The 25,217-nt window shown below is 43.8% G+C and overlaps 1 protein-coding gene across 5 annotated transcripts in view; it reads right to left on the bottom strand.

The window, feature by feature from the left end:
• Positions 1-25,217, bottom strand: part of SPIDR (scaffolding protein involved in DNA repair) — a 318,965-nt gene that overhangs the window by 98,163 nt on the left and 195,585 nt on the right. For all 5 annotated transcript variants that reach the window (XM_019547779.1, XM_019547809.1, XM_019547787.1 and 2 more), the window contains 2 exons: positions 22,208-22,418; positions 20,034-20,302 (listed from right to left, as the gene is read on the bottom strand). In XM_019547779.1, coding sequence (XP_019403324.1) covers positions 20,034-20,302; positions 22,208-22,418 — 480 coding nt within the window. The remainder of the gene's footprint in view (positions 1-20,033; positions 20,303-22,207; positions 22,419-25,217) is intronic.

The following is a 25,217-nucleotide window of genomic DNA, read 5'->3' as shown; positions in this document are numbered from 1 at the left end:
ATGTGCGTTCTGTGGGTGGATTTCTGGAGGGGCTCGAGTGGGAGCTGCCACATGCCTGCTCCCCACCCACCCCCTGTGGTGCTGACAGCAGCAGCCAGTGTGACTGTGGCCCGGCTGCAGGCATAGCCGGCAGCGACGCAGCACTGTGTAACCCAGGCTCTCTAAATGTTAAATGGACGTGGCCCATGTATTGTAGGCACAGCACTGCAGCCGTGCATCACTGCCTGAGCCTCATGAAAAACATGCCCTGCCAGCCCAACCCAGCCCGGGCAGGTAGTGCACCTTTGCATAGGAGCCTCATGTCTCGGAGCTGTGCCTCCCATTCCTGTGCAAAGCCATGCTAGCATGCCACACTGGGCCAGTTCCCACTGCACACCTTCTCTGCATTCATCGCAGGTCTGGCAGCCAGAGGCAGGACCTGGTCTGGTGTGACACCTGGTCCCTGAGAGTGGCACGGGACCCTGGGTGACAGCACAACCCTGCACCATGCCACACCAGGCCAATTCCATGACAAGCAGCACAGGCTCTGAGATGCTGGAGGGGTCTGGCCACAGCAGGCCCTGAGCCCCCCATGGTTACAGCTGCTGTGGGGGTGAATTGTGGGTCCTGCAGAGAGGGGGAGGGTGGGACCCTGTGGAGGTACCTGTATGCTATGCAGGGGGGGCCTGTGCCCTGTGGGGGGAAGCTATGGGCCCTGTGGCAGCAGCAATCCATGTGCTGTGGGGTGGGGGCTGCACCCTGTGGGGGGGCAGGGGACCCACCCCTCCTGAGCAGCCCTCCCCACACAGCCCCCCACACCCACATCCCCAAACCACATCTAGAAACCCCTCACCTATATACCCAGCCACAAACCCCAAACCCTTGCACAAGCCCTTCACCCCCACAAATCCTACACCTACCCACAAACTCCCCCAACCCCCACCTCCAAATTGCTTTACACTTGCAAATATATTAATAAAATATTGCCCATATATATCAGTAAAAAAATGCCCTCTCTATATATAGTGGCATTTCATTTTAATAGTGGAAGAACACTATTTTGGATATTTTAATGAGAGAATTTGGGTTTCCTATCAGAGAATTTGCAATTCATAAACAGGGAATACCAGGGTCTCTGCTGGTGAGACAGGTGGTGAGACCTGGGCAGAAGAGCCTGTCCAGGGCAAGCACTGAGGACCCAGCTGGAAGGCAGAGAAGGTGACTGACCTCTTGGCCATCTAGCCCAAGAGGACACGCTTTGCAAGTTCAAAGCAGGCCACTGCAAGGAGCACATCTGGGCAATGGCTGCCCAGATGGCAGAGTGAAGACACCCCATTTGGGCATGGCAGGGGCGCAGCCTTGGGGCCACAGGTCCAAAGGGAAGGATGCTGTCGCAGGTGGCAGCAGGTCACAGCCAGGCAGCGGCCCCCACTGCCAGACTACTGCAGCAGATAGAGGGTGCAGGGGTCACTCCAGGTTAGGGCTGCTTCACCAGTCCAGCTGGCACAAGGGATAGTGTCCCCAGATACCAAGCAGGCGGGCCTCAGAAGCTCCTGAGGGCAAGTAGCCCTGAGCTGCTTGCCAGGGCAGTTTTTTATACTGCTGGAGCCAACACAGGGTAGCTTTTTATATTGTTGGGGGCAGCCCAGATGCTGGCCCCAGGCTCTAGCTCCCCCTGGCTGCAGATCCAGGGGGAGCTGGGCAGGGTTATTTTGCCCCAAGTGGCACAACTTGCCCCACACCAAAGTGCAGTGTGGGCATGTGCACTCAGGCAAAAATCCCTGGCTCAAATTTGTGCTGCTCCCATTTCAGCTGCTGCAAATGCAGGTGCCTGCATGTGTGGATGTGCCCTATGGGAGATTTTGGTCAGAGTTTTAACTAATGGAGGCTGCTTGCAGATGTTAAAAAAAATTAAAAAGCGGTGCTTTACTTTAAACTTGGCACACTCCTGTACTGAGTGCAGCACATGCCCAGAATAGGCAGCGCCCAGCTCGTCAGACATCTGTATAGATCAGGAACTTTAGTGGGGCTTTTTGGTGCTTTTATCTAATAGCAACTGAATCAGCTTTAGCTAAAACCACCAAAAAGCCCTGCTGAAGCACCTGATCTATACAGATGCTGCAGAGCCAGGTCAGACTACTGCTCTGCTTCTTCCAGTAAAGTGCAGCTTTTGGTTTTTATTTTAACATCTGCAAGCAGCAAAATGATTAAGGTAGCCAGCAAAAGAGGCTGTGTTAAATCCATACCTCCTTATGAAACAGTGAAAAAAGAAACAAAATCTCCCAACACTCCTTCAGGTTCTCTGCTAATGTCTGATTAGGCACACTCTCTCTTTCGGGTGTCTGCACCCCAGAAAACCTCTCTGTTTTAAAAAAAACCCACCCTGAAATGTAGTGTTTAAAAAAAAAAAAAGCCTCTAAATCTCAAGATTTACTATTTCAAAAAAGTCCCCATGGCAACCTGGAAAGTTCTAGCTTATTAGAGAGACTCATGCTGTCCTAACATATATCCTATGTCAGCACAAACAGCCTTCATGTAAACATAACCGTGAGTACCCTAAGTAACAACTCTGTTTCCATCAGAAGCCCTCTATCCTGCGTAAGAAGTCTGCACGCTAATAGATGTCCCAGGCTAATGTTAACCAGCTACAGCTGGCTCACAGCTATAAAAAGCTTTAATGAAAACATAAATACTAATGTCTCCACCCCCCTCAGCCCGTACGTCAAGGCTGCGCAAAGGCATCACTTTCCAAGTGGTCTGTGTGAATGAACTGGCTGCTCTGAACCAGCTTTGTCCGGTTCTCTGAAGTTTGTTTACTGAACAGCGTGTGCAGAAAGACACGCTGATCGGGGGGATGAAGGGGGGCGGATGAGACACACAAATCACATGATCAGCTGGTTCAGGCAGCAAGTATTTCTGACAGGCTTGAATGATATGCTTTTCAATGACGGATATAATAAGGGAGGAAATTATCTATTGACAAAAATGCCGACAGAGACAAAACGAGTCAAGTTCTGATGCTATCTGACATTACAAATATACTACTTTTATGATATACTTTATTATGTGGTAAAATACTTATCTGAATGCATGCAGTGAGATATGAAGATTAAAGTGTAATCTTTAAGTAAGATTAAAAAGTAACCTTCTTTACTGTTTGCTTCTTTGTACCATACTTTTTATATATATATATATATATTTGTATTTTTACTATGCTCAGTATAAAAACAAAATGATAGAAAAAAGAAACAGACAAATTCAGTATATACAGGCACAGAAAAGGAAATATACATCTATATTTCTATTAAATGCAAAAAAAGTATGGAATTCTGAAGTTTAGAGGAATTTTTAAAAATGTACACAAAAGTTGGACTAGCAAAAAGTTACAGTACTGACAGCAATGCTAACCAGTACACTACACATATTCACAGAATCATAAACAATGAGGGTTGGAAGGGACCTCAGAAGGCCATCTAGTCCAACCCCCTGCTCAAAGCAGGACCATCCCTAACTCAATCATCCCGACCAAGACTTTTTCTACCTGGCTTTTAAGACCTCAGGATGGAGATCCCACCACCTCTCTGGGTAATCTGTTCCAGTGCCTCACCACCCTTTTGGTGAGAACGTTTTCCCTAATATCTAACCTAAATGTCCCTTGCTGCAACTTGAGCTCCTTGTTCTGTCATCTGCCACCACTGAGAACAGTCTACCTCCATCCACTTTGAAACCCACCTAACGTCAGGTAGTTGAAGGCTGCTATTAAATCCCCTCTCAGGCTTCCCTTCTACAGACTAAGCCAGCCCATTTCCTCAGCCTCCCCTAATAAGATATGTGCCACAGCCCTCTAACCATTTTTGCTGTCTTTTGCTGAAATCTCTCCAAATTGTCCACACTTTTTCTGTAGTGGGGGGCCCAAAACTGGACACCATACTCCAGATGTGGCTACACCAGCACTCAGTAGAAAAGAATAATCACTTCCCTCAATCTGCTGGCAATGCTCCTACTAATGCCAACCCCCCGCCCCAAACTAATATTCCTGGTTATCACTTGGGTTGCAGTTTACAGTGTGTGTGATTAAATTTGACAATATAACATTATAAGTTACCTTTCATTAAGAACCTCTGTCTTTTGGTGTATAACTTTAGACAAACCCTCCATAACTACACAAGGAGCTGCTCTTTACTCCTATTCAAGTTAGTCACAATCTTAGTCCTAGCACTCTGAACTTTCCATATTCTGCGGACCACTCTATACTGGAGATATTAGAGAATTACCTGCCTCAAAGGGAGAGGAGGCACAAGCAACCACATATGCACACTGTTGCATATATGCAGTCCCACCCCCAAGTGGCGCAGCAAGAGCCAGCTCAAGTCTTGTTCCTTCAGAGGCAAATACATCTGCATCAAACACTGTTGAATAAGAGAACACTTGCACTCCTTTATCATGGACTGTGGCCAACCACTCAAAATTGACCTCTTAACGTTAGATTAAGGTTTATATTCTAATGTTCACATTAATTTTCTAAAAATCTATACAGGAATGAACAGTGTTGTCCACTTTCACAGCTAAAATTGAACAAGTCTTGATGCAGCTGATATACTTCTTTAAGCCTCAGCTTCTGCAGCCTTATGAATAAGTAAGCATTCAGATAGAACAAGGGCAATTGTTTTTAAAAATATGATAGCAGGTTGTGGGTAGCTGGAGTTTTTCAACACAACTATCCACAGTAAAAGTCAGTTCTGTTATTTATCATCCTGCTTTTTAACATTTTCAAAACATAATGTATTTTTTTAAAAGAAACCCGATCAACTACTCCATATCTGATGAACAAAGGATAAGTCCAACTCAGGGTCATTAAAAAATAATGCTATATCAAGTTCTACTCTCACTTCTCTGCATATGAATTCACTAACCTCAATTTGCTTACATGACTGTAAGCGAGTGATAAATTTGACCCTCTTAAGTGACACAATGTAAACCTTCCCATTGCTCAAAATGACCTTTTCTTCTTCTTTCTTTGATATCACTCCCCACTCCCCCCCAAACACATCCATTCACACAGCCTTATTTTCCCCTGCCCCCGTTCCCACTTCCCTTTCCCCAACTAAGCCAGACAAATCATAATACAAAAGCAGCAGCTGGGGACTTTTTTTTTAAGTCCTTGAATTAGGTCAAAATACTGCCCCCTCTCCTCTCCACTTCCCTCTATGCTTAGCAGCACCACCCAGACAGCCCTTCCTTCTTCCCTGTCTCCTGCCCACCACTGCTAGACCCAGGAGAAGGGCCAGTTCCAGAGCTTCTCCTGTCCTGCTTCTGCTGGACAGCGTGGGAAGCTAGGTTCAGAGAGGGACATCAGCAGCAGGTGGGTTCCCCTGCCCCTGTGCCTGTTTCCAGACTTGCAGAGAATACCTGGGGAGACCAGACAGGGAGGGGATACCCACCTGCTATCGCCAGTGCCCCCAGCAGAGCCTGGCTCCCTGTGCAGCCCAGCAGGAATGGGCTCCAGATCTTAACCCAACCCCAAGGTCAGCCAGGGACAGTGTCGGGCAGAGAAATGGGACAACAGAGGAGGGGAGATACTGCTGAGCACAGACGGGAAGGGTGGGTGGGGAATTCTTATTTGTTTCAGAGACTCTGCATGGTCTGAAAGGGGGGTGCAACCATGCCACCACATCACCTCTGGATCCACCCCTGTTGGAAGAGGCACTCCTAATTTAGTCTGATGTAAGCAAAGTCAAATCCAGACTCAACAATTCTCCCAAGTTTTAATATGTATTGAAGTAATATTATAGCCATGATGGTTCAGGAAACATGACAGAGGCAAGGATTTTTGTGGATGATATCTTTTATTGGACCAACTGCATGACTGGGAGAGGCTTAAATGCTTTTGAATGCAGTTAATTGCATTTGAAAGCTTGCCTAAGGCTATCCTAGCCATGCAGTAGGTCCAATAAAAGGTATCACCCACGAAAATCCTTGCCTCTTCCCAATTTTTACCACGTTTCTGTAAAATATTTGCTTTCCCCAACATTTTAACAAAACCATTTTCAACAGTAACCTGCTGGGACACTGTGAGCAGGTTAACCTGTGGCAAATGAAGCTGTTCTGTTTTAAAAAGTTGTGGAAATATGATAGAACATGAAAAAGCAGTGGATTTACGAAAATAGTGGGGAAACAAGGGCTAAACCTGTCTCACTTTCACTGCTTACCCTTCAGTTCAGAGCCTGCTCAACTCTACAGTTTTGAAATGCTTCATCTGGCCATGTGTGTGCAGCTGGCAGTGAGATTTGCTTCCTTAAGCTTTGCCTCTCCATTCATATGTCCACAGACCTAGACATTTTGCCACTAAGTTTAAATGCAGCAGTCTTTGTTGGCTCAGCCACCATGCAAACAAACGTTGTATTTAGGATAAGTAAAAGTCTGTGAAAAAATAGAAATGACCTTTGCAGAGAATCCAAATGTTGAATTCTTTACCTAACAAACACATCTACTTAATTATTCTAATATGGATGATTAACTATAGCCCCATACAGAAAAACGTAAGTGTCTGCTGTTCCTAATAGCCAATTCACATGCTGGCACTTGTTTCTTCATGTCAAATGGAGCACTTAAAGATCTCCATATATACTTGGGGAAGGAGCAAAGGGAAACGTGTTCTCTGGCCTAAAAAAGGCAAAATTATATATAGTCCTGAACGAATCATATCATAGATTAATAATAGGGAAACCTGCTTTTAACAAGCAGGTTTTACTCTGTCACAGAAGAAATTTAAATCAGGCATTATATGAATTCAAAAGGGAAGTCAATAGGCAAACACACAACTGAAAGGTAAGCTATCCATAATCATGCTGGTTCATTCTTAGTTCATACCGCTGAACTATGAAGAAACCAATCACTCTGGTAAATTCTGGATTAAGCAGGGAGATAAGCTGGTGAGATGTGACCAAAGAATAGCATCATTTATCTCTTGACCATACCAAGATCTAATCATTCAGAATTAAACTGTCAGAAATCCTATTAGCATTCAGTAGAAAATATTTATTTTAAGAGGAAAAAAGCTCACTCTGCTCACTTCATGGCCAAAAAGTTACATTCTGCAGTTTGATGACATCACTCTTTGTCAGTAAAAAAGAGATTTTTTTCTGATATAGTTGCATTCAATCTTAACCTCAAGTGTTTCTAATGTAGGTCATCCAGAGAAGCTTGTAGCACAGCCAAACCCAGGCCCCAAATCAAATGTTTAAACTCAGAGCATTATAAAAAAATCTCATATCTTTGCCAGCTTGCGAGACAAATACATATCCTTCCTTCTGCTTCTCAAAGAAGGAAGTAACAACAAATAAGACTTGAATACCTCTTAACCAATATACATCCATGTACTTTACATTGCAAAGTTCAGTAAACAGTAAATTCACATTTATTTAGTACAGTATCTTGCCTATAATATATTCTCACAAATTCAAAGCTACAATAATGGAGGTAGGTGGTGGTGATCTCAGCTCAGCCCACAGCAGATCTCTTGCCACATTATTACACAATGTCAGTTTGGCACTGCTGCCTCCCTCTATGCAGGAGAAACAGAATTAGAACAGAAGTATCACCAAAGCAGAACTGAAATAAATTGGCAGAGGGAAACAGGAAAGTTTAATTACTTATTACAATTTACACCCCAGTATCAAACCATAGGCTTTAAGAAAGAGACTAAGAACTAGAAGGGTCCTTATGAAGGATTTATTCTTTTACATTCTTGTATCTTTTAATTTTCCCTTTTAGACCAGTTGATTGGTTCATATGGTAATACACAGTGTTCCATCCTAAGATATAAAATATGATGTTTTCTGTTATTATCTAGAGTGCCAGAGCATGTATGAGTATTTAAAAATAGAGCAATCACGGATGTATCCTCTGACACCCCTAAAAAGGGATAGTTGATGCCAGGGAGGGTATATAAATCACTCCAGACATGCCCTGGTCATATACTCTTCCCCTGAAGCATCCACTACTGCCACTGTTGGAGACAGGCTGCTGAGGAGACAGGCTACTAAGGTGGATGGACAGTTGCTCTGACCCAGCATGGCACTTACGTTCTTATGTAAATACATAGGTTGATGTGGCACTCGCTCCAAGTAGCTGGGGTCTAAGGACTGTCTCCCACTCAGTCACACTGCATGAAAACTTACAGAGGTTTCTCTGTGATCTGAAGGAGACTATTCAGCATGTTAAAGGTTAAGTTAGACAGATATCACAGAAATAGAACAATCCAACATGGTAGGCATGTATGGCATGAAATAAGAAACAGGAAGATGACAATACAAATAGCTAGGAATTGTATACAACCTGGATTTTGGTATATACATAAAAGTAAGGTGACCATACATTCTGGTTTGGCTGGAACAGTCCCAGATAGTTGATCAAAAGTTCTGGCCTGGAGTCTGGCGGGGAGGTGAACTGGCATGATGTAACCAGGCAGGCAGGGAGTTGGGCAGATACCACTGCCGCTGTGCTGGACCAAGGAATGTAGGAACCTTGGATATAGCAACTTAGATAGGGTGACCAGATGGCTGCCCACCTTACTCAGGCACAGCAGCAATGGTGCCTACCCACCTGCCTGCCTGATGTACCGTACTACTCTGCCTTCCTGTTGGACTCTGGCCCAGGACTTTTGATCAACCATCCAGGACTGGCCTAAGGAATCCAGGGCTGCCCCTGCCAAACCAGGAAGTATGGTCACCCTACATAAAAGGGAATTTCAAAGATGGTCAAAATATTTTCACTATAAGAGTGAAGTTAAAAGCTACAACCTGTAACACGAGAAATATGATTTTTCTTATACAAGCTGTCAATGTGCTTTTTTCTTTTTCTTTCTCTCTCTCTCTTTTTTTTTTTTAAACAGAAATAACAACATGCTAAAAAGTATAACAGAATTTGTAAAATATCCTGTCATGACAGATATTACACTCTAGACTCATCTCAACACTCTCTAAATGAGTTCCTTAATAAATGTCCCTCATGTTCTAACTCCATTCTTTCAAAAATAATGAACTGGGGCCAACAGAGTAAATTAAGGGGACCAAAGCCATGGTCCTATTTTCTTTCCAGAGCATGTCTATGTTATGTTCAAATGATGTCTCCAAGGCTGCAGTGATTAAAAGTTAACATTGGTGGTCCTCACCAACTGGTGGGCAACCTTAAATTATATTCAATATCTGTAGCCATTTTGAACACATTTTCAAATTTTGCATATATAATTATTTATACATGTAAACATTTGAATTTGTACATAGTGTTTACCAGCATGAACTATGTATAAATTCCATGCAACACCTTTTAGTAGACCTAGGTATTTGCCCAGATGTCAATTCAGCTACACATTTTATATCTGAGCATTTGTAGTTCTCGTCTTTTGCACCATAGTAGCAGGAAAACAAATTCCAGAGACACAATCTGGCTTTTATAAAAATTTTGGAGAGCTCCTCCGACATGACCGTAACACTGCTTCCACGTCAGAACTGAAGTCATGTAATTAGTGAGAGCTAGTCATGTAAGACACACATGGAGGATTTCTGCTTGCAGCACTGTCAGCCACATAACTTTTAAGGATACAAAAATGCAAGGGGAAGAAAGGTCAAAAAATAAGGGAAAAATTCCATATTTTTTACATATGGCATCTTGGAATAAATCTTGATGAATAACAGGTGCTGGAAAACTACTATTCTGAATTTAAATTTATAACCTGAGAAAATGGATGAAAATGTATAACCAGGAATGAAGTCAGGAAGGCCTAAGCGTAACTGGAGCTACAGCTAGCAAGGGATGTTAAGGGTAACAAGAAGGATTTCTACAAGTATGTCAGTAGCAAGAGAAGAATTCAGGGAAAGTGTGGGTCCCTTACTGAATGGGGGAGGCAACCCAGGGAGAGAGGATGCAGAAAAGGCTGAAGTGCTTAATGCCTTTTTCGCCTCAGTCTTCACCGGCAAGGTCAGCTCCCAGACTGCTGCACCGGGCAGCACAGTTTGGGGAGGAGGTATGCAGCCAACAGTGGTGAAAAAGCAGGTTAGGGAATACTTAGAAAAGCTGGATGGGATACAAATCCATGGGGACTGGAAGAGATGCACCTGAGGGTGCTGAGGGAGTTGGCTGATGTGGTTGCAGAGCCACCAGCCATCATCTTTGAAAACTCACGGAGATCAGGAGAGGTCCTGGATGATTGGAAAAGGGCAAACATAGTGCCCATATTCAACAAAGGGAAGAAGGAGGACCCAGGGAACTACACACCAGTCAGCCTCACCTCAGTCCCTGGAAAAATGAAGCAGATCCTCAAGGACTCCATTTCTAAGCACTTAAGGGAGAAGAAGGTGATTAGGAACAGTCAGTTTGGATTCACCAAGGGTAAGTCATGCCTGATCAGCCTGATTGCTTTCTATGATGAGATGACAATCTGTGAATGCGGGGAGACCAGTGGATGTGGTATGCCTTGATTTTAGCAAGGCATACCACGGTCTCCCACAATATTCTCGCAGGCAACCTAAGGAGGTACGGGCTGGTTGAATGGACTGTAAGGTGCAGAAAACTGGCTAGAGCACCAGGCTTAGAGGGTAGTAATCAATGGCTCGATTTTTAGTTGGCAGCTGGGATCAAGTGGCATGCCCTGGGACTGGTTTTGCTCAGTGTCTTTATCAATGACTTGGAAGATGGCATACAGTGCACCCTCAGCAAGTCTGCAGATGACACCAAGCTGGGGAGTGTAGTAGATACACTGGAGCAGGGGTGGGCAAAATATGCCTGTGGGCGATTCTGGCTGGCTGGCAGGGCCACGAGAAATTTTTTTAAAATCAATATTTATTTGCTTCTGGTTCCAGTCAAAAGTGACAAGAGCCAGGGGCATTGGGACCCAGCGAAAACCAGGCCCCTGGAAGTGCAGGGCCCGCCCTGCCCCACTAGCCAGGCACCATGAGGCTGTTCCTGCCCATGCTGGAGTGGGAAGCTCACATAAGAGGGGGTCAGGGGGCACACTGGTCCCCACCTGGCCACCGGGCTAGGGCAGGTGGCTGGAAGCAAGGGGGTGCACGGGAGCCAGCGCTAGCAGGGCCCAGAGTGGGGTGGCTCCCCTGTCTCCCTGATGGGGCAGCTCGGCCAGGCTCCATGGAGCCCAAGCAGTTGCACCCCAGGCTCCTGCCAGCACTGACCACAGGGCATTGCCTGGGTGTTGCTGGCTCACAACCCCCTGTCAGCCCCCAGGGGGAGCACAGGGGCCACCTGGGGCTGCTAGGGGTGGCATGACCCAGCAGGGATGTGGCCCAGGGCGCGGGGAAGCAGTGGGGAACTTCCAACCTGTGCCTGAGGCTTGGGGCAACAACAGCCCAGCTGACCACCATAGGAGGCTCTGGTGGCTGCTGCCACCCTGGGGGGAAGGCCCAGGCCCCCCTGCCCCACAGAGGCCCAGCAGCAGCTTGCTCCCTGGCCCCAGGATGGGCGGGGAGGCTGCGCAAGGAGCAGGCATGGAGCTGCAGCCACTTTTCTGCTCCAGAAGTTCCTGTGGCCGTGAGGAGCCCAGGGGCCCTGGAGTAGCTCCTGGCCAGCCCCAGGGGCAGCACGGGTCACCTCCTGAGGCTGTTGGGGGTGACACAACCTGGCAGAGTCCTGGCCCAGGATGCAGGAAGCTCAAGGAGGCTGCAGAAGCTTTCAAAGTAAAAAAGCAGCCATGGCTCTGATCTGGCTCCTGGTGTAGCCTCCTGCCTGTCCTGGGGTTGCGGGGGGTGAGTTGCTGCCAGGCTGCTGGACTGCTGTGGGGAGGGGGGACCTGGCTTTCCCCCTAAGATGGTGGCACCTGCTGGGGATGCCTGTGGGTGGGGGCAGCCAGGCTGTTGCCTTCCCAAGCCTCAGGCGCAAGGTGCAACTTCTATGCCGCATCCCTGGACTTCCTACATCCTGGGCCATGTGCCACCACCAGTGGCCTTGGGCAGCCCCCCACACTGCCCCCAGGACCAGACAGGAGCTTCCCCAGGGCCCCCGGCCTCCTGGAAGCTGCAGGAGCTTCTAAAGCAGAAAAACAGCCACTACTAAGAGGAGACTGGATAGGCACCTGGCTGGGGTCTTATGACCCCTGCCACCCCCAGAGCTCCTTCCTGCCCATGGCAGGGGGTTGGACTAGATGATCTGTCTAGGTCCCTTCCGACTCATTGATTTTATGATTCTATGATACTCTGCTCTGGCTCCTGGCACAGCCTCCCTGCCTGTCCCAGGGCCAGGGGGTAAGCTGCTGTCAGGCCGCTGGGCCCCTGCAGGGTGTGGGGTGGCTGGATCATCCCCCCAGGGCGGTGGAAAGGCCCCGGCCTCCTGACAGCCCCCGGCATTCTGGCAGCAGCAGAAGCTGCTGGATCGGAAATGTGGTCATGAGGCTTGGAGCAGCAAGTGTCCAGCTGGCTCCCCACTTGCAACCCTTCCTGCAAACCCCACAGCCACACCCTCCTCCAGACACCATCACACATCCCACAAATACCACACACATCTACAGCTCCCCACAAACCCCACATTCACCCATACCCCCCAACACTGCTGCACACCCCACACACTATACAAGACTACATTTTGAGCTATTATGCAATCACTTCTACATATAAAGCACAAACACACAGATATCATGATAAAAATATATTTTTTAACTGAATTAAAATATAATATTATGGGTATTTGATTTTTAGTACATAACTTGTTTTTTTCCCCCGGTTCTAAGATAGCAAAAACCCTCTTCTCTAAAGGAGTACTTCCAGGGGTAAGGGGAGGGACTTTCAGTGGCAAGGGTCAGAGGTCAGAGGTGGGACTTCCAGTCCCAAGATGGCAACCTGGGGCGGGGCACCTGTCAAGGAGCAGGGTTACCCAGGCGGCCCTCGACAGCTTGGCAAAACTTGCTAAGTGTCCCTCTGCCCAAAATAATTGCCTGCCCCTGCACTGGAGTGTAGGGCTAGGCTTTAGAATGACCGGGACAAATTGGAGGACTGGGCCAAACAAAAATCTCATGAGGTTCAACAAGGGCAAGTGCAAAGTCCTGCACTTAGGCTGGCACAATCCCATGCACCAGTACAGGCTGGCCAGCAGCTCTGAAGAAAAGGACCTGTGGGCTACGATGGACAATAAGCTGAATACGAGCCAGCAGTGTGCCCTTGTTGCCAAGAAGGCTAAAGGCATCCTGGACTGCATTGGTAGGTGGGTTGCCAGCTGGTCAAGAGAAGTTATTATTCCCCTCTATTCAGCACTGGTGAGGCCACATCTGGAGTACAGTGTTCAGTTTTGGGTACCCCACTACAGAAAGGATGTGGACAAATTGGAAAGAGGGTAACAAATGGTGAGGGGGTTGGGCGACATGACTTATGAGGAAAGAGTGAGGGGACTGGGCTTATTGAATCTAGAGAAGGGGAGACTGAGGGGACTTAACAGCAGCCTTCAAAGACCTGAAGGGGGGGGTTGGGAGAGAATTGAGCTAGGCTGTTCTTAGTGGTGGCAGATGACAGAACAAGGAGCAACAGTTTCAAGTTGCAGCAAGGGAAGTTTAGGTTAGATATTTGGAAGAATTTTCCCACTAGGAAGGTAGTAAAACACCGGAACAGGTTACCCAGAGAGGTGGTAGAAGCTCCATCCTTGGAGGTTTTCAAAACCTGGCTAGACAAAGCTGTGGCTGGGATGATCTAGTTGGGGATGGTCCTGCTTTGAGCAGGGGGTTGGACTAGATGACCTCCTGAGGTCCCTTCCAATCCTAACTTTCTATGATTCAATGACTCTATGAAAAGTGACTGCACATACCTTGACTGTAGCTTTATGGCTAAATTTGGCAAATTGGCAGCTTTCTGCTCTTTAGGCTGGTTTCTACCACTAGGTAATACAGCCAAAATATCACTGCTACTCTTTTACATTCTTTCCAGAATCATTTCATGTCTCATAACTAGCGAACACAGAAATAAAATGGGCAAAAGAAGGGGAACAGTGACAAACAAGGTTTTCATCTGAAGCAAAGTTTCCCCAACAAAAGGCTGCAACTCTAACATACTGTATGGGCATGAGGGCTTGCCAGAAATGGTTACAATTTAAGCAATGATGAAAAAGATGTAAACTATTTCATAGATTTCATAGACATTAGGGCTGGAAGGGACCTCAGAAGATCATCAAGTCCAGCCCCTCACCCAAAGGTCAGGAAGTCAGCTGTGGTCATAGGATCCCAGCAAGATAAGCATCCAATTTACTCTTGAAGGTGTTCAGTGGAGGTGCTTGAACTGACGTTGGGGGCTCGGACAGTAAAGAAATTCTTCCTCATGTCCAACCTGAAATGGCCTTGCAGTAGTTTATAACCATTCGACCTCGTCATCCCTTGGGTCGCTCTGGTGAACAAACGTTCCCCCAGATCCTGGTGGTCACCCCTGATAAACTTATAGGTGGCCATCAGATCACCCCTGAGCCTGGGCTTTTCCAGGCTAAAGAGCCCCATGGCTCTCAGCCTGTTGTTGTAAGGTCAGTTTTCCTGACCTCTGATCATGCACATGGCTCTTCTCTGGACTCTCTCAAGTTTCTCCACATCCGTTTTCAATTGTGGAGCCCAAAACTGGACGCAGTACTCAAGCTGCGGCCTCACCAATGCCGAGTACGTGGCAGTTTCATAATACTGTTCTGTGTATATTATGTGTACACCTTAGAGAAACATTGAATCTATCACAGGAAAATCACAGGTTAGTAGAAACGGGGTTGTTTCTGGAACATTTCAGGAATATTCAAAAGGGAAGACTGCCCTCTATTTTGATACATATGATCAATATTGCTGTAGTATGTGAAGACCTTGATGTGAAGTTTTATTTTTCTACAGGACTAGTTAGTAGGGCTGTGTGAAATTGCACCGGCCATTTCGTTCCAACACCGTTTCAACCAATTTCAAGGTTCAAAACAGCAAAATCGTAACAAAAGAAAGCCAGTCGAAGTAGTCTTGAAACAAAATGAGGCTGGTTGAAATGTTTCAAAAGTTGAAACATTTCAACCATAAGCTGGGGATGGGAAACTGGTCCAGCTGGGCTGACTTCCCATTCCCAGCGCAAGATCCGGCATCCCTATCTGCTTGATTGCACTGAGGGCGGGAGGCAGCCCAGCGCAATCAAGCACAGGGCCCCAGGAAGCAGTCTACCTGGGCTGCCTCCCACCCCGGTGCAATGTAGTGCTGGGGATGCCAAGCTGGTCTGACTCCCCATCCCCAGTGAAACTCGAAACAGAGTCAAAACAGCCTTTCTGTTTCGATGGAACAGAACGGAAGAGCTGTTTTGACTTGAAATGAAATTTGAGACAAACACTGTTCTCTCGAACCATCGACACTCAAGGCAAAACCGAATGGTGCCTTTCGCACAGCCCTACTAGTTAGTGGCCACAGGCAGCACTTTGCTGACCACACACTCAAAGTAGGAACGATAATAATTGATGGTAATTTCTGTTCATTTCCATTTCAAAAGAATTAGGATCCTTCAATGCTTGTGCTTGTTACTGGCCACCATCTACTTCTGTCCTGTACCAACTATTGCACTATAGAAGTGATACAATTTAGCAACAAAGACAACTAAATAAAGTTTAGCTATATATAACCAGTGCAAGAATGGCATAAGGTAGAGTAGGGCGGCATATAAACTAACTGGTTCAAAGAGGCATGAACTTTCATACGTGACAGCCTATCTGATTAGATGATATGGAAACAGGAATGGAAGAGTGGCAACATTTGTGGTGAGGGGGAAAGAGGGTTTACAAACTATCAAATAATAGCACTTATGTTTTCCCTTCCACTGGAATAAGATTATGTAAATATTTAGCTCTGAAAAATAAACCAGTGTAAGGTTAACAAAGTGTTGTGCTAGAGGACTGAAAGGAGTCCAAATTCAATTACTCAAACTTCAGATTCAGCCCCAAGGAAACAGGTTTCAGGGCCATGTTTGGGGAGAGATGGACAAGGAATCAACCATTTGAAATACATAAAAAAGTTGAACCTCTCAGCCTAACAGTAAGATGCCAAATCTGGGTTCCCAAAAGCAAACTGTCGCTCTACTCTCCTTTTTAGTACCTGGAGACTGTGAGTTGCACTGATCAAGGCTCAGGCTTTCTTTATAAGAGATGGGAAAGCAGAAACACATCACTCGTCCCTGAATGGTATAGTTTTATCTTTCCCCTGTCAAGCAGCAATTAGACTACTTCACAAGAATATTAAAGGCACATATCTTCACTCCTAGGATGTTGAAAATAGGGAACAACTTCTAATGTATGGCATGCACTGAAGAGTCCTCCATTACCTATTTCCTGTTTATCTTTCACTTGAAAAAATGCATCCCAGAAACACAGTGCAATTAGAAAAAAAATCATTTAATTTATGAGAACTCTATTTAGAAATGTTTTGTTGAAAAAAATGAATGGAATGCTGTAAACAGAGTAACTTTGGACAACAAAGAAAATATTTTGACAGATGCTAACATATGTGAACATGGATCTTTGATGAGTGTCTCTTCCATCTCAGCCTAGTTTCAAATAATAAACCATGCACTAATTTGTAAAAGGAGTCTTGCATAATTTAAGATGAGATTCTCCATAACGTAAATACTATGAGTTACCTAAACATCAATTTACCTGCTTGTAATGTTCGTTATTGCATTTGACCCTTAGATTTTATTTATGGGTACTGCTAGACAAGTTAACCTGTCAACTATTCTTGCATTAAGACAGGCAGGAAGATTCTTAAGTGTGGAAAGGGAAGAAGGGAAAGATGAAAGACAATTCTGATATGAATCAGTTTCAGAGGATCTGTATTTGTCACTGTATCCTTTGTACCTGGCATGACAACATTATGCTCTGTACAGAAACTTAAAACAACATGCCAACTCATAATTGATCCCAGCTGCAATGATTGTAAGGTTTTGTGCACCCTGTTCAAAATGCAAAATCCCTCCCACCTCCATTTTTTCTAGTCACACGTTCACCTTTGGCTGGCCTAGATATTTTGCTCACATGACCTTCTGTTTACATGACAGAACCACCAATATTGCTTCTCAAGGCCCTGACAAGTAATTCTAAAACTGGAGACAAAGAACAAACAAAAGGACTACTCATAACCAGGGAAAATAATCTGGTTACATACCAATATTTTTAGGTGCAATGTATTTTCTTTTGTACCTACTGAGAATAGAATGCTCTTATAGGCTAGAATTTTAACATTCAGGTGGGAAGTAGGTCAGAACATTTGCCAAGAGAAGCAAATGGAAATTTTCTTTGCTCACCCACAAAGATTTTAAAGTGTGGATTAAAAGCCAGCACTTATTTCTTTTTAAAGTTGTTAAGCTTTTCTTTTTTAATAGGTACCAGCCTCTTCTGCCCAGCTTTCCATCTCCAAATCTTTTGAACTCTTGGATTTGTTTAACTGTTCAGTAGCCCTTCAATTTTTTTTAATTTTAGCTTCTCTAAATACTGCATAGTGATCTCTGTCCTCTAAAGACCAAAACTGACCAACTATGCTTTTAGCAAACTCAAACATCCCACTCAAAACAAGCAGATAATAACAAGAAAAAACCCAAATTATACACTTCTTGATACCAGAAACACAAAATACAAGTTGACATGATGAGTCAGGTACCTCACGAGTTGAAAACTCGTGATAATTTTTTTTTTTTTTTTTAAATCAGACAGCCTCAAAGACAGCCAAACAAGACAGTCAAAGCCTCAAAGACAGCCTCAAAGACAGTCAAACCAATTAGGGTGAAATAAAAAGGGTTATATTATTTGTATCAGCTCCTCTCTTCCTAGCAGGGGAAAACAAGAAATCTGCATGCCAGGAAATGTTGGGAAGAAACAATAGTCATGGCAAGTTATATTTTCACTTCCTCTCCCCACACTCTTTGAGCACAGAAAGTACAAGAACAGTTAGTTACTGGAGGGAACGGTAAATGATTTCAGAATAACAAGAGAAACATGAGACTAATTTATGAGTGACAAATGCTAGAGAACTTATTGGACTCTAAAAAGTATTTTTTGTGTGTGTGTGTCCTGCAGAATACCAAGAAGCTCACGTTTGATTCATAGCAGTTAGAGAGCTACAAAAATGTTCATCTAATCCATTTGCTTACCAGTAAAGAATCATACCCTTTCGCAGATATCCTCTTTATACATGTAGAAAATAGTTATGCAAGTAGGAATAGGGAAGATACGTTGAGTTTAAAATTACCATTATTTTCTACTGCTTTAACAGTTTTTGTTTTACATTATGTAAGCAATAGGTTTTTAAAATGTTTCTCAAAAAATGCATATCCAAAATACCCCCATGATATCACATTTCTAGAACAGGGATCTGGCACCTACAGCATACATGACAAGTGGCACGGGCAGCCTCTATGCGTGGGTGGCACATGGCAGACTAGGAATATATGACTAATGTGACTGACCACCTCTGTGCTCGTATGTCTGTAGGGTGACTGATAATTCAGTTTTAGTTCTTTAGCAATTAGTAAGCCTCTTAATATTTGAGAGGAAGACTAGAAATACTATAAAATCTTTGTAAACTGTCCTATGGCTCAGAGTAATGACAAGTGGGAAGACTCTATTATGCTTGAAATCACAAAGGGGTGCACAAGTTTCTTAAGCTCCAATGAAAAGCGTGTCTGAACAGATCTCCAGGCTTGTAGCAGATGAGGTTTGGAGAACTGCCAATGACCCTACAAAGGCTTCAGAAGGGAACTAATGCACTTAACCATACAGGGCCTAGCTACCATTAGCTTCTATACCTCACATGGACTCAAAAAGTAACAAACACACAAAACCCTCACATGTGCAGAAAACCTGACTTCGCCCAAATAAAGCACTTTGAGTGAACACAAAACTGACTGAATTTGCTGTACAAAGTTTCAACCCAACATGCTATGTGTTAGTACGTTAAACCCCCCAAAATGCTATTTAAATAAAATCATGGAAATGTTAAACATGAAGATGCTAAGCGACACCCAGTTCATTCTTTTTCATCCCCAACGCACAAGAAGAAAAGGATTACAAAAGGCACGGAAGGAAGCTGTATTCGTTATCACTTTTGTGCAGAAAAAGTGAGATGGCACTGCGACTCCTCTATACTGCAGACCAGAAATTCTCAATCAGGGTCCGGGAGCACCCCAAGCACAGAGTCAGACTTGTCCCTGTCTGGACAATCCCTTACCCCACTCCCTGGCTTCTCTGTAAAAAGGTAAGCACTAATATATACATTTGTTTTTGCAACTGGGTGCCAATTCAATGCACAAAAATTATAAATGGGTGCCTTGAACCCAAAAAGCTTGAGAATTACTGCTCTAGACGCTGACAATATTCAATTTTCAGGGAGCAAAAGGTTAAACAGAAGACTTTGAAAATGTTGCTATAAACCACTAATTGTTGCCAGTCTTGCATATGTAGAAGACTTCTTCTGCACTAAGGCAGCAATCCAGAAGGAACTAACTTGGCAGAAGTCACTTAATTCTACTACACTACAACCATGGTAGGGAGTTTTGACATTTACTTCAAAGGGGCCAGAAATTTATGCTACAAGTTTGTATAAGTAGAGCTGTATTGCTATAACTACATCCGTGTAAAATCTTTAAGACAAGCCTTCATCTTCTCATCTCTAGAGACAATTTTCTTTTATTCCAAAAGAATGCTGTGTGAGAAATAGTTAGTTACTGGTCATGTGCTTTGAAAACTGAAATAGTTAATGACAGGTAGCTGAGGTAGTAGTTCTTCAGTGAAACTCAAATATTAATGGCAGAAGTACAAAATCATCACCTGGTTTAAATTATCTTCCAATCACTTATTTTTCAACCTTCTACCAGTAGTTTATGGTGCAGCATAAGTCATTCCTTTAGCTAGCACCAAATCCACACTATACTGGGTCTATTAAAAGTATATCCTTCTTCTTTTTCTAGTTAGATTATGCTACTTAGCTGAATATGCTTAGCTGGTACGGACTGAGGCCAGTCCCCAATTTCCTCCCTGATGCTAAAACCTCACCAGGTTAATATGCACGTTTTATTACTCACCTAACATTTGGCCCATCTGAACTTAAAAAGGGTGTTGGAAGAACAGAATTGTTCCCTGGAGGTTGACATCTGAAATCTTCTCTTGCAGGCAGATAATACACCCTTTGGATGACAACTCGTACTTGCACTCCCTTCCAGCCAGCTGCTCCCTGGTTTTCCACCACTTCAAGCAGAGAGTCATGTAGGACACTGAATGCTAATGGCTGTAGTCTGGATTCAGGGTTGCTATGCATCTGCATAGCTGGAGTAGTCATGTTGGTACAAGCAATCTGGTAAATACAAAGCCATAGAACAAAATTATTGTATAGATTATTAAACCACATAGCAACGCAACGTGAACTTCAACTAAAATTAATTATAAAAGAGCCTGGATTATTTTCAAAACATTTACTATAAATACTGGTTAGAAGTATCTAAATTCCCTTGGATTTTTAATTAATGTACTAGGGATCCTATAATTCAGCACATAGTATTCTCTTCCATGTAATTACTGCCCTGGATTAAATTAGCTCAATCCATATGAGGCCAGTAATGTTAAGAGGAAGAAAGAATTGGCATCAGTATTTATCACCCTGCTTCATGAAGGATTTTTACATAATTCTTGGTAGTTCTGTTTATTCCCCCATAAAGAGTAGTATAAACCTTCAAAATAAAATAGACTCAACAAGTTTTAAATTCATGGCAGATAAAGGGGTGTGCAGTTTTACAAGGCAATAATTCAGGTCTCAAATTTATAAGCCACAGTGTGAAAGGTATTGGATTATTAAAAAAAAGGGAGGAAACCCTAACCTACTTCTGTTCTTTCACTACAACTGAAAGAAACTAAGTTTCTTTTCATTAAAGCCACGCTGTTTGCTGCCTCAGACATGACCTCATTCATCCCCATTTAAAAACTTTTATCAAAAGTATAGTGTCCATCAATCTTTTCTCATTCCTTTGCAACCCCTGTTTTAAATACCATCTGTGTGTCTAATTAAAAAAAAAATACACAAAATTTAGTCTTTTTGCTTTTTAGCTCTTCTAGCTCTTTGCAAACCTAAACACATTTGCCCTGCTAGGAACTGATGTTCAGAGAGAGCTCCCTTTCATTTTGGTAGGACCAGATCTGTCCCTGAAAAGACAGTACAGTTCAAAGAGTACTCATATACTCAAGCAGCAACAGAATCCTTGGTCAAACTGAAATCTTTTATGCTAGTGTAGCTATAACAGTTTTTGCAATCAGTACAAAAGAACACTATTCAGCAGACCCGGGAGGGGACAGACAAAATAGAGACAGGACCCTCAGGGCAGAAAGGAGAAAACAGAACAGCAGATTAAAGAAGGGAAGGGGTTCGGAGTGGCACTTGGTGGGTGTGAAGGGCTAATTTGTGGCAGGCCTGCCAAAAAGGTTGGCCCTCACTGAGCTAGGGTGTGCATTTGGAATGCATCAGCTATTTGGTACTAACTGCCTGAGCGCACAGCCTTACCACAAAGTAGCCGCACAGGAGCTGGCACAATTGCCACAAAGTAGCTGGCATGCTATAAAGTCACACCCTGGCTTATGTTATGATAATTTATTTGTGTACCAACAACACCACACTTTAGCCAGAATTTTCAAACATGACTAGTGATTTCAGGAGTTCAAGTCCTTAAAACAGTGCTGGGCATTCACCATCTGAAAACCTGATTCCTTTAAAATGTATCTCTTAAATTGAAAACTTGAATTTGAGACACCCTTCTCAATCATCTGTGTGTATAGGTTTTAAAATCATGACTATTTCCATATAGCCAATAACTGGTATTTTAAAGAAAGGACTCAATAGGAAGGGAAAACACTCAAATATGGAAGCATAAAAATACAATGTTTATGTATAGTTTTAAAAAGGTTACTGAGGTACTGAGATTCACAGAGTAAGGGAATCATTGAAAAACAAAGCTGTGATATCAGCACTGTTATTCTGCATGGTAGTAAAACTATAGCAAAACAGTCTCACAGCAGTTCAGGATTTGGACTGACCAAAAGCCTCCACATATAAAATATTATTAAAACAAATAGCACATATTATTCAGCTTTGGCTAAATAAAAAGGGAAGAGAGTATCAGTATTTCAGGATTTCTGTTTTTGTTATGATTTCCAAACATCTGTTCAACTGATTTGTTACAAAGTGATAAACTACAAACAAGATGAACCTTACCTGATTAACTGCAGATTGCTGGGGCGCACTGTCTCTGGGATCATTTAGGGTGAATATTTGTGCCAAAGATACAATATTTCTTCTAATAAGCAACTCCTCCGGACAATGCATCTTATCCTTTATTTCTGTGTGTTCTCTGAAGAACACTTTCTGACTAAAATATGTATTCATGATAACTGGGACATTTTCATTATGGAGAATTAGTTTCTGCCTAAAAGAAACAAACAAAAAAGCATTTTGAATTCATTACTATTCAGAACCATGTCACAATTTACCCTATTTTAACAACTTTTTGTGTCGTACTGTTTTTCTTTTGTTATGCATGTCTCTTCCTTGTGCCTTTAAACCACATCTATGGCTCAGACTTACTATGCCTGACAGAGGCCCCCTCAAATGTGCTGTGTGGCTCAGTATGTGTCACCACTGCAAGCAGTGATGCCAAGTCTGTGCAAGTGCTGCAGGCAACCTAACCAGCATAGGCTACACATAACTTTACTATGATTATATTGCGTATCACCTTGTCTCAAGTTAATTACTTATTTTTGTTCTAGTAAACCATCCCCCCACTCCCCAACCTTGATTACTAATATTTTACCTTCTCTTGCTAAAAAATGTTTCCAAACAATTTCACACGCAATTTTTTGGCTATTTGATTAAGGTAACTGTTGGATAATCTCTCCTCTACAGTAATTTTATAACAAAACATTTTCTGATGTCAGTATTTGTTTTAACATGTAAATATTATCATATATTTTGATACTCCTAGAATAAAAATCTATTGAAGCCAGTTAAACAAAAGCAAAGCAGTAATCAAATTTTTAGTGCTCATCACACAAGAATCAAAAGTCAGTCAGTGAAATTTATTGCACGCTATGTTTTTCTGCAATTAGATTTGTATCCTTTGGGACTGTAACATGGCCTTCTTTGTTGGCAGCAAAGCTAGAGATGACCTGGGTTCAGAAGTTACCTCAGGCCTCTAGTTCCCCAGCACGCTAGAGACTGTGGAAATGAAGCAACCACATCTTTATATCTGTGACTAAGTACTGGAGCAAAATAAACCAGGGTGAAAAAAATCCACAAAAATATGTCTGCTGAGTTTTTTCTAAGCTACATCTCAACCACATAACTGTAGTAGTACTTCTTGTAAATAAAAGTAGTACCAAGTAATTTATAAACAAAATGGAAAATGTACCAAGTAAAAACTATGAAAAACATGTACTCATGCTTGGCAAAAAACACAGCATACTCTGAAAAGCAGGGGTGCACCAATAACTATATTTTTGGCCGATACCAATAGCTGATTGCTAACCAGCCACATTGGCCAATACTGATCCGATAACTGATTTTCAGGAATGCAGCCAGGCAGCATGGAGAGCAGCGCCCTGCAGGTAAGTCTGTAGAGAAGATGGGGTGTGCGGGGGGGGGCAGATTGAGGCCCCCCACGGTAAGGGAGGGAGTGGGGCAGGGGCTGGGGGCGCTGCCCAGTCAGGGTGGTAAATGGGAGCTGGGGCAGGGTGTGGGATGCAGCCATGGGCAGTTCTTCCAGGGGATCAGCAGCCCAGAGCTTAAAAATAGCGGCAGGGGTGCTTGAAATAAAGCTTGTCAAATGAGCTTTAGTTCAAGTGTTGCCACCACCATTTTTAAGCGCAGGGATGCTTTTAACCAGAGTGAAGCTGAGCAGGGCAAGGGCAGATGCAGGCTGCTTGCTGTGGGCTTGAGGCTCTCTGCTCTGCTGCCTTTGCCCCATGGGCTCTGCATCAGCCATGAGTCACCTGCTCAGCTAGCAGCAGGAGGCACAACTCACCACTGCCTCTAGGTGCACAGGGGTGTGTGGCCAACCCAGAACCCCCAGGACAAAGGCAGCAGAGTGGAGAGCCCCGAGCCCACAGCAGGCAGCTCACATCCACCCTGCGCAGAAATCTGGGAGGGGCACATGCCCCCCCATGCCTTCCCAGGGGGTGCGTGCAGTGGCAGGGATCCAGCCCCACCCCACCCCATGTCCCCCAAACAAGGAGCCCGCAACTCCGTCCTACACCCTGCCCCAACCCCAGGTCCCATTCACCACCCTGGCTGGGTAGCACCCCCACCCTAGCTCCTGCCCCAATGAAAATGTATATATTTTAAAATAATCCTAAATCTTAAATTTAAGCAGCACATTAAAAAACTTTTAAATGAGTTATTATTACTATTTTTACACTACATATGAGTACTTATTATAAAGTATCAACTTGACTTTTCCTATTTGTGGGAAGCTGTATATGGATAGCTATTAGCTACTGACTGTGAGAAACAGTTTAAGTTAAATGAGGACCCAGATGAGTGGAAAAGTGCAAATATAGTGCCCATCTTTAAGAAAAAGGAGGGGGATCTAGGGAATTACAAACCAGTAAGTATCATGGAGCAGGTCCTCAAGGAATACTGAAGCATCTAGAGGAGAACAAGTAATCAGGAAAATCCTTTATGGATTCACCAGAGTCAGTCATCCCTGACCTGGGAGAAGGTAAAAAGTGCAGTTCCCCAGTGGTTTGATCTGGGTCAGATATCATTTAACATGTTCATTAATGATTTGGACAATGGGATTGAGTGCATGCCTATTAGGAAATTTACAGCTGACACTGTAAATCTGCAGACACTCTGAAAGCCTAAGACCAGAATGATGAACTGAAGATATGGTCTGAAATCATCAGATAAAATTCAACACAAATAAGTTTAAAGTCCTGTATTTGGTTTCAAATAACTGCATGTGCAAATAGAGACTGGGGAATGAGTGGCTAGGCTGCAGAACTGCAGAGAAAGACCTAGGGGTTACAGTAAGCTGAATATGAGACAACAGTAGGCTCTTGTTGAAAAAAAGCCAATGGGATAATGGGTTGCATTAACAGGAGTGACTCTTGTAAATCAAGGTATGTGAGTCTTCTGCTCTGTTTAGCACTGGTAAAGCCTCATTTAAAGTACTGTGTCTAGTTTTGGGCCCTGCACTTCAAGAAGAGCAATAAAAAATGATTAGAGG

Source organism: Crocodylus porosus, unplaced genomic scaffold, assembly GCF_001723895.1.
Source record: "Crocodylus porosus isolate Cpor-Errol unplaced genomic scaffold, CroPor_comp1, whole genome shotgun sequence".
Taxonomy (NCBI): domain Eukaryota; kingdom Metazoa; phylum Chordata; order Crocodylia; family Crocodylidae; genus Crocodylus; species Crocodylus porosus.
The sequence above is the reverse complement of the archived record's forward strand: the minus strand, read 5'-3'. Positions and strand labels throughout refer to the sequence as shown.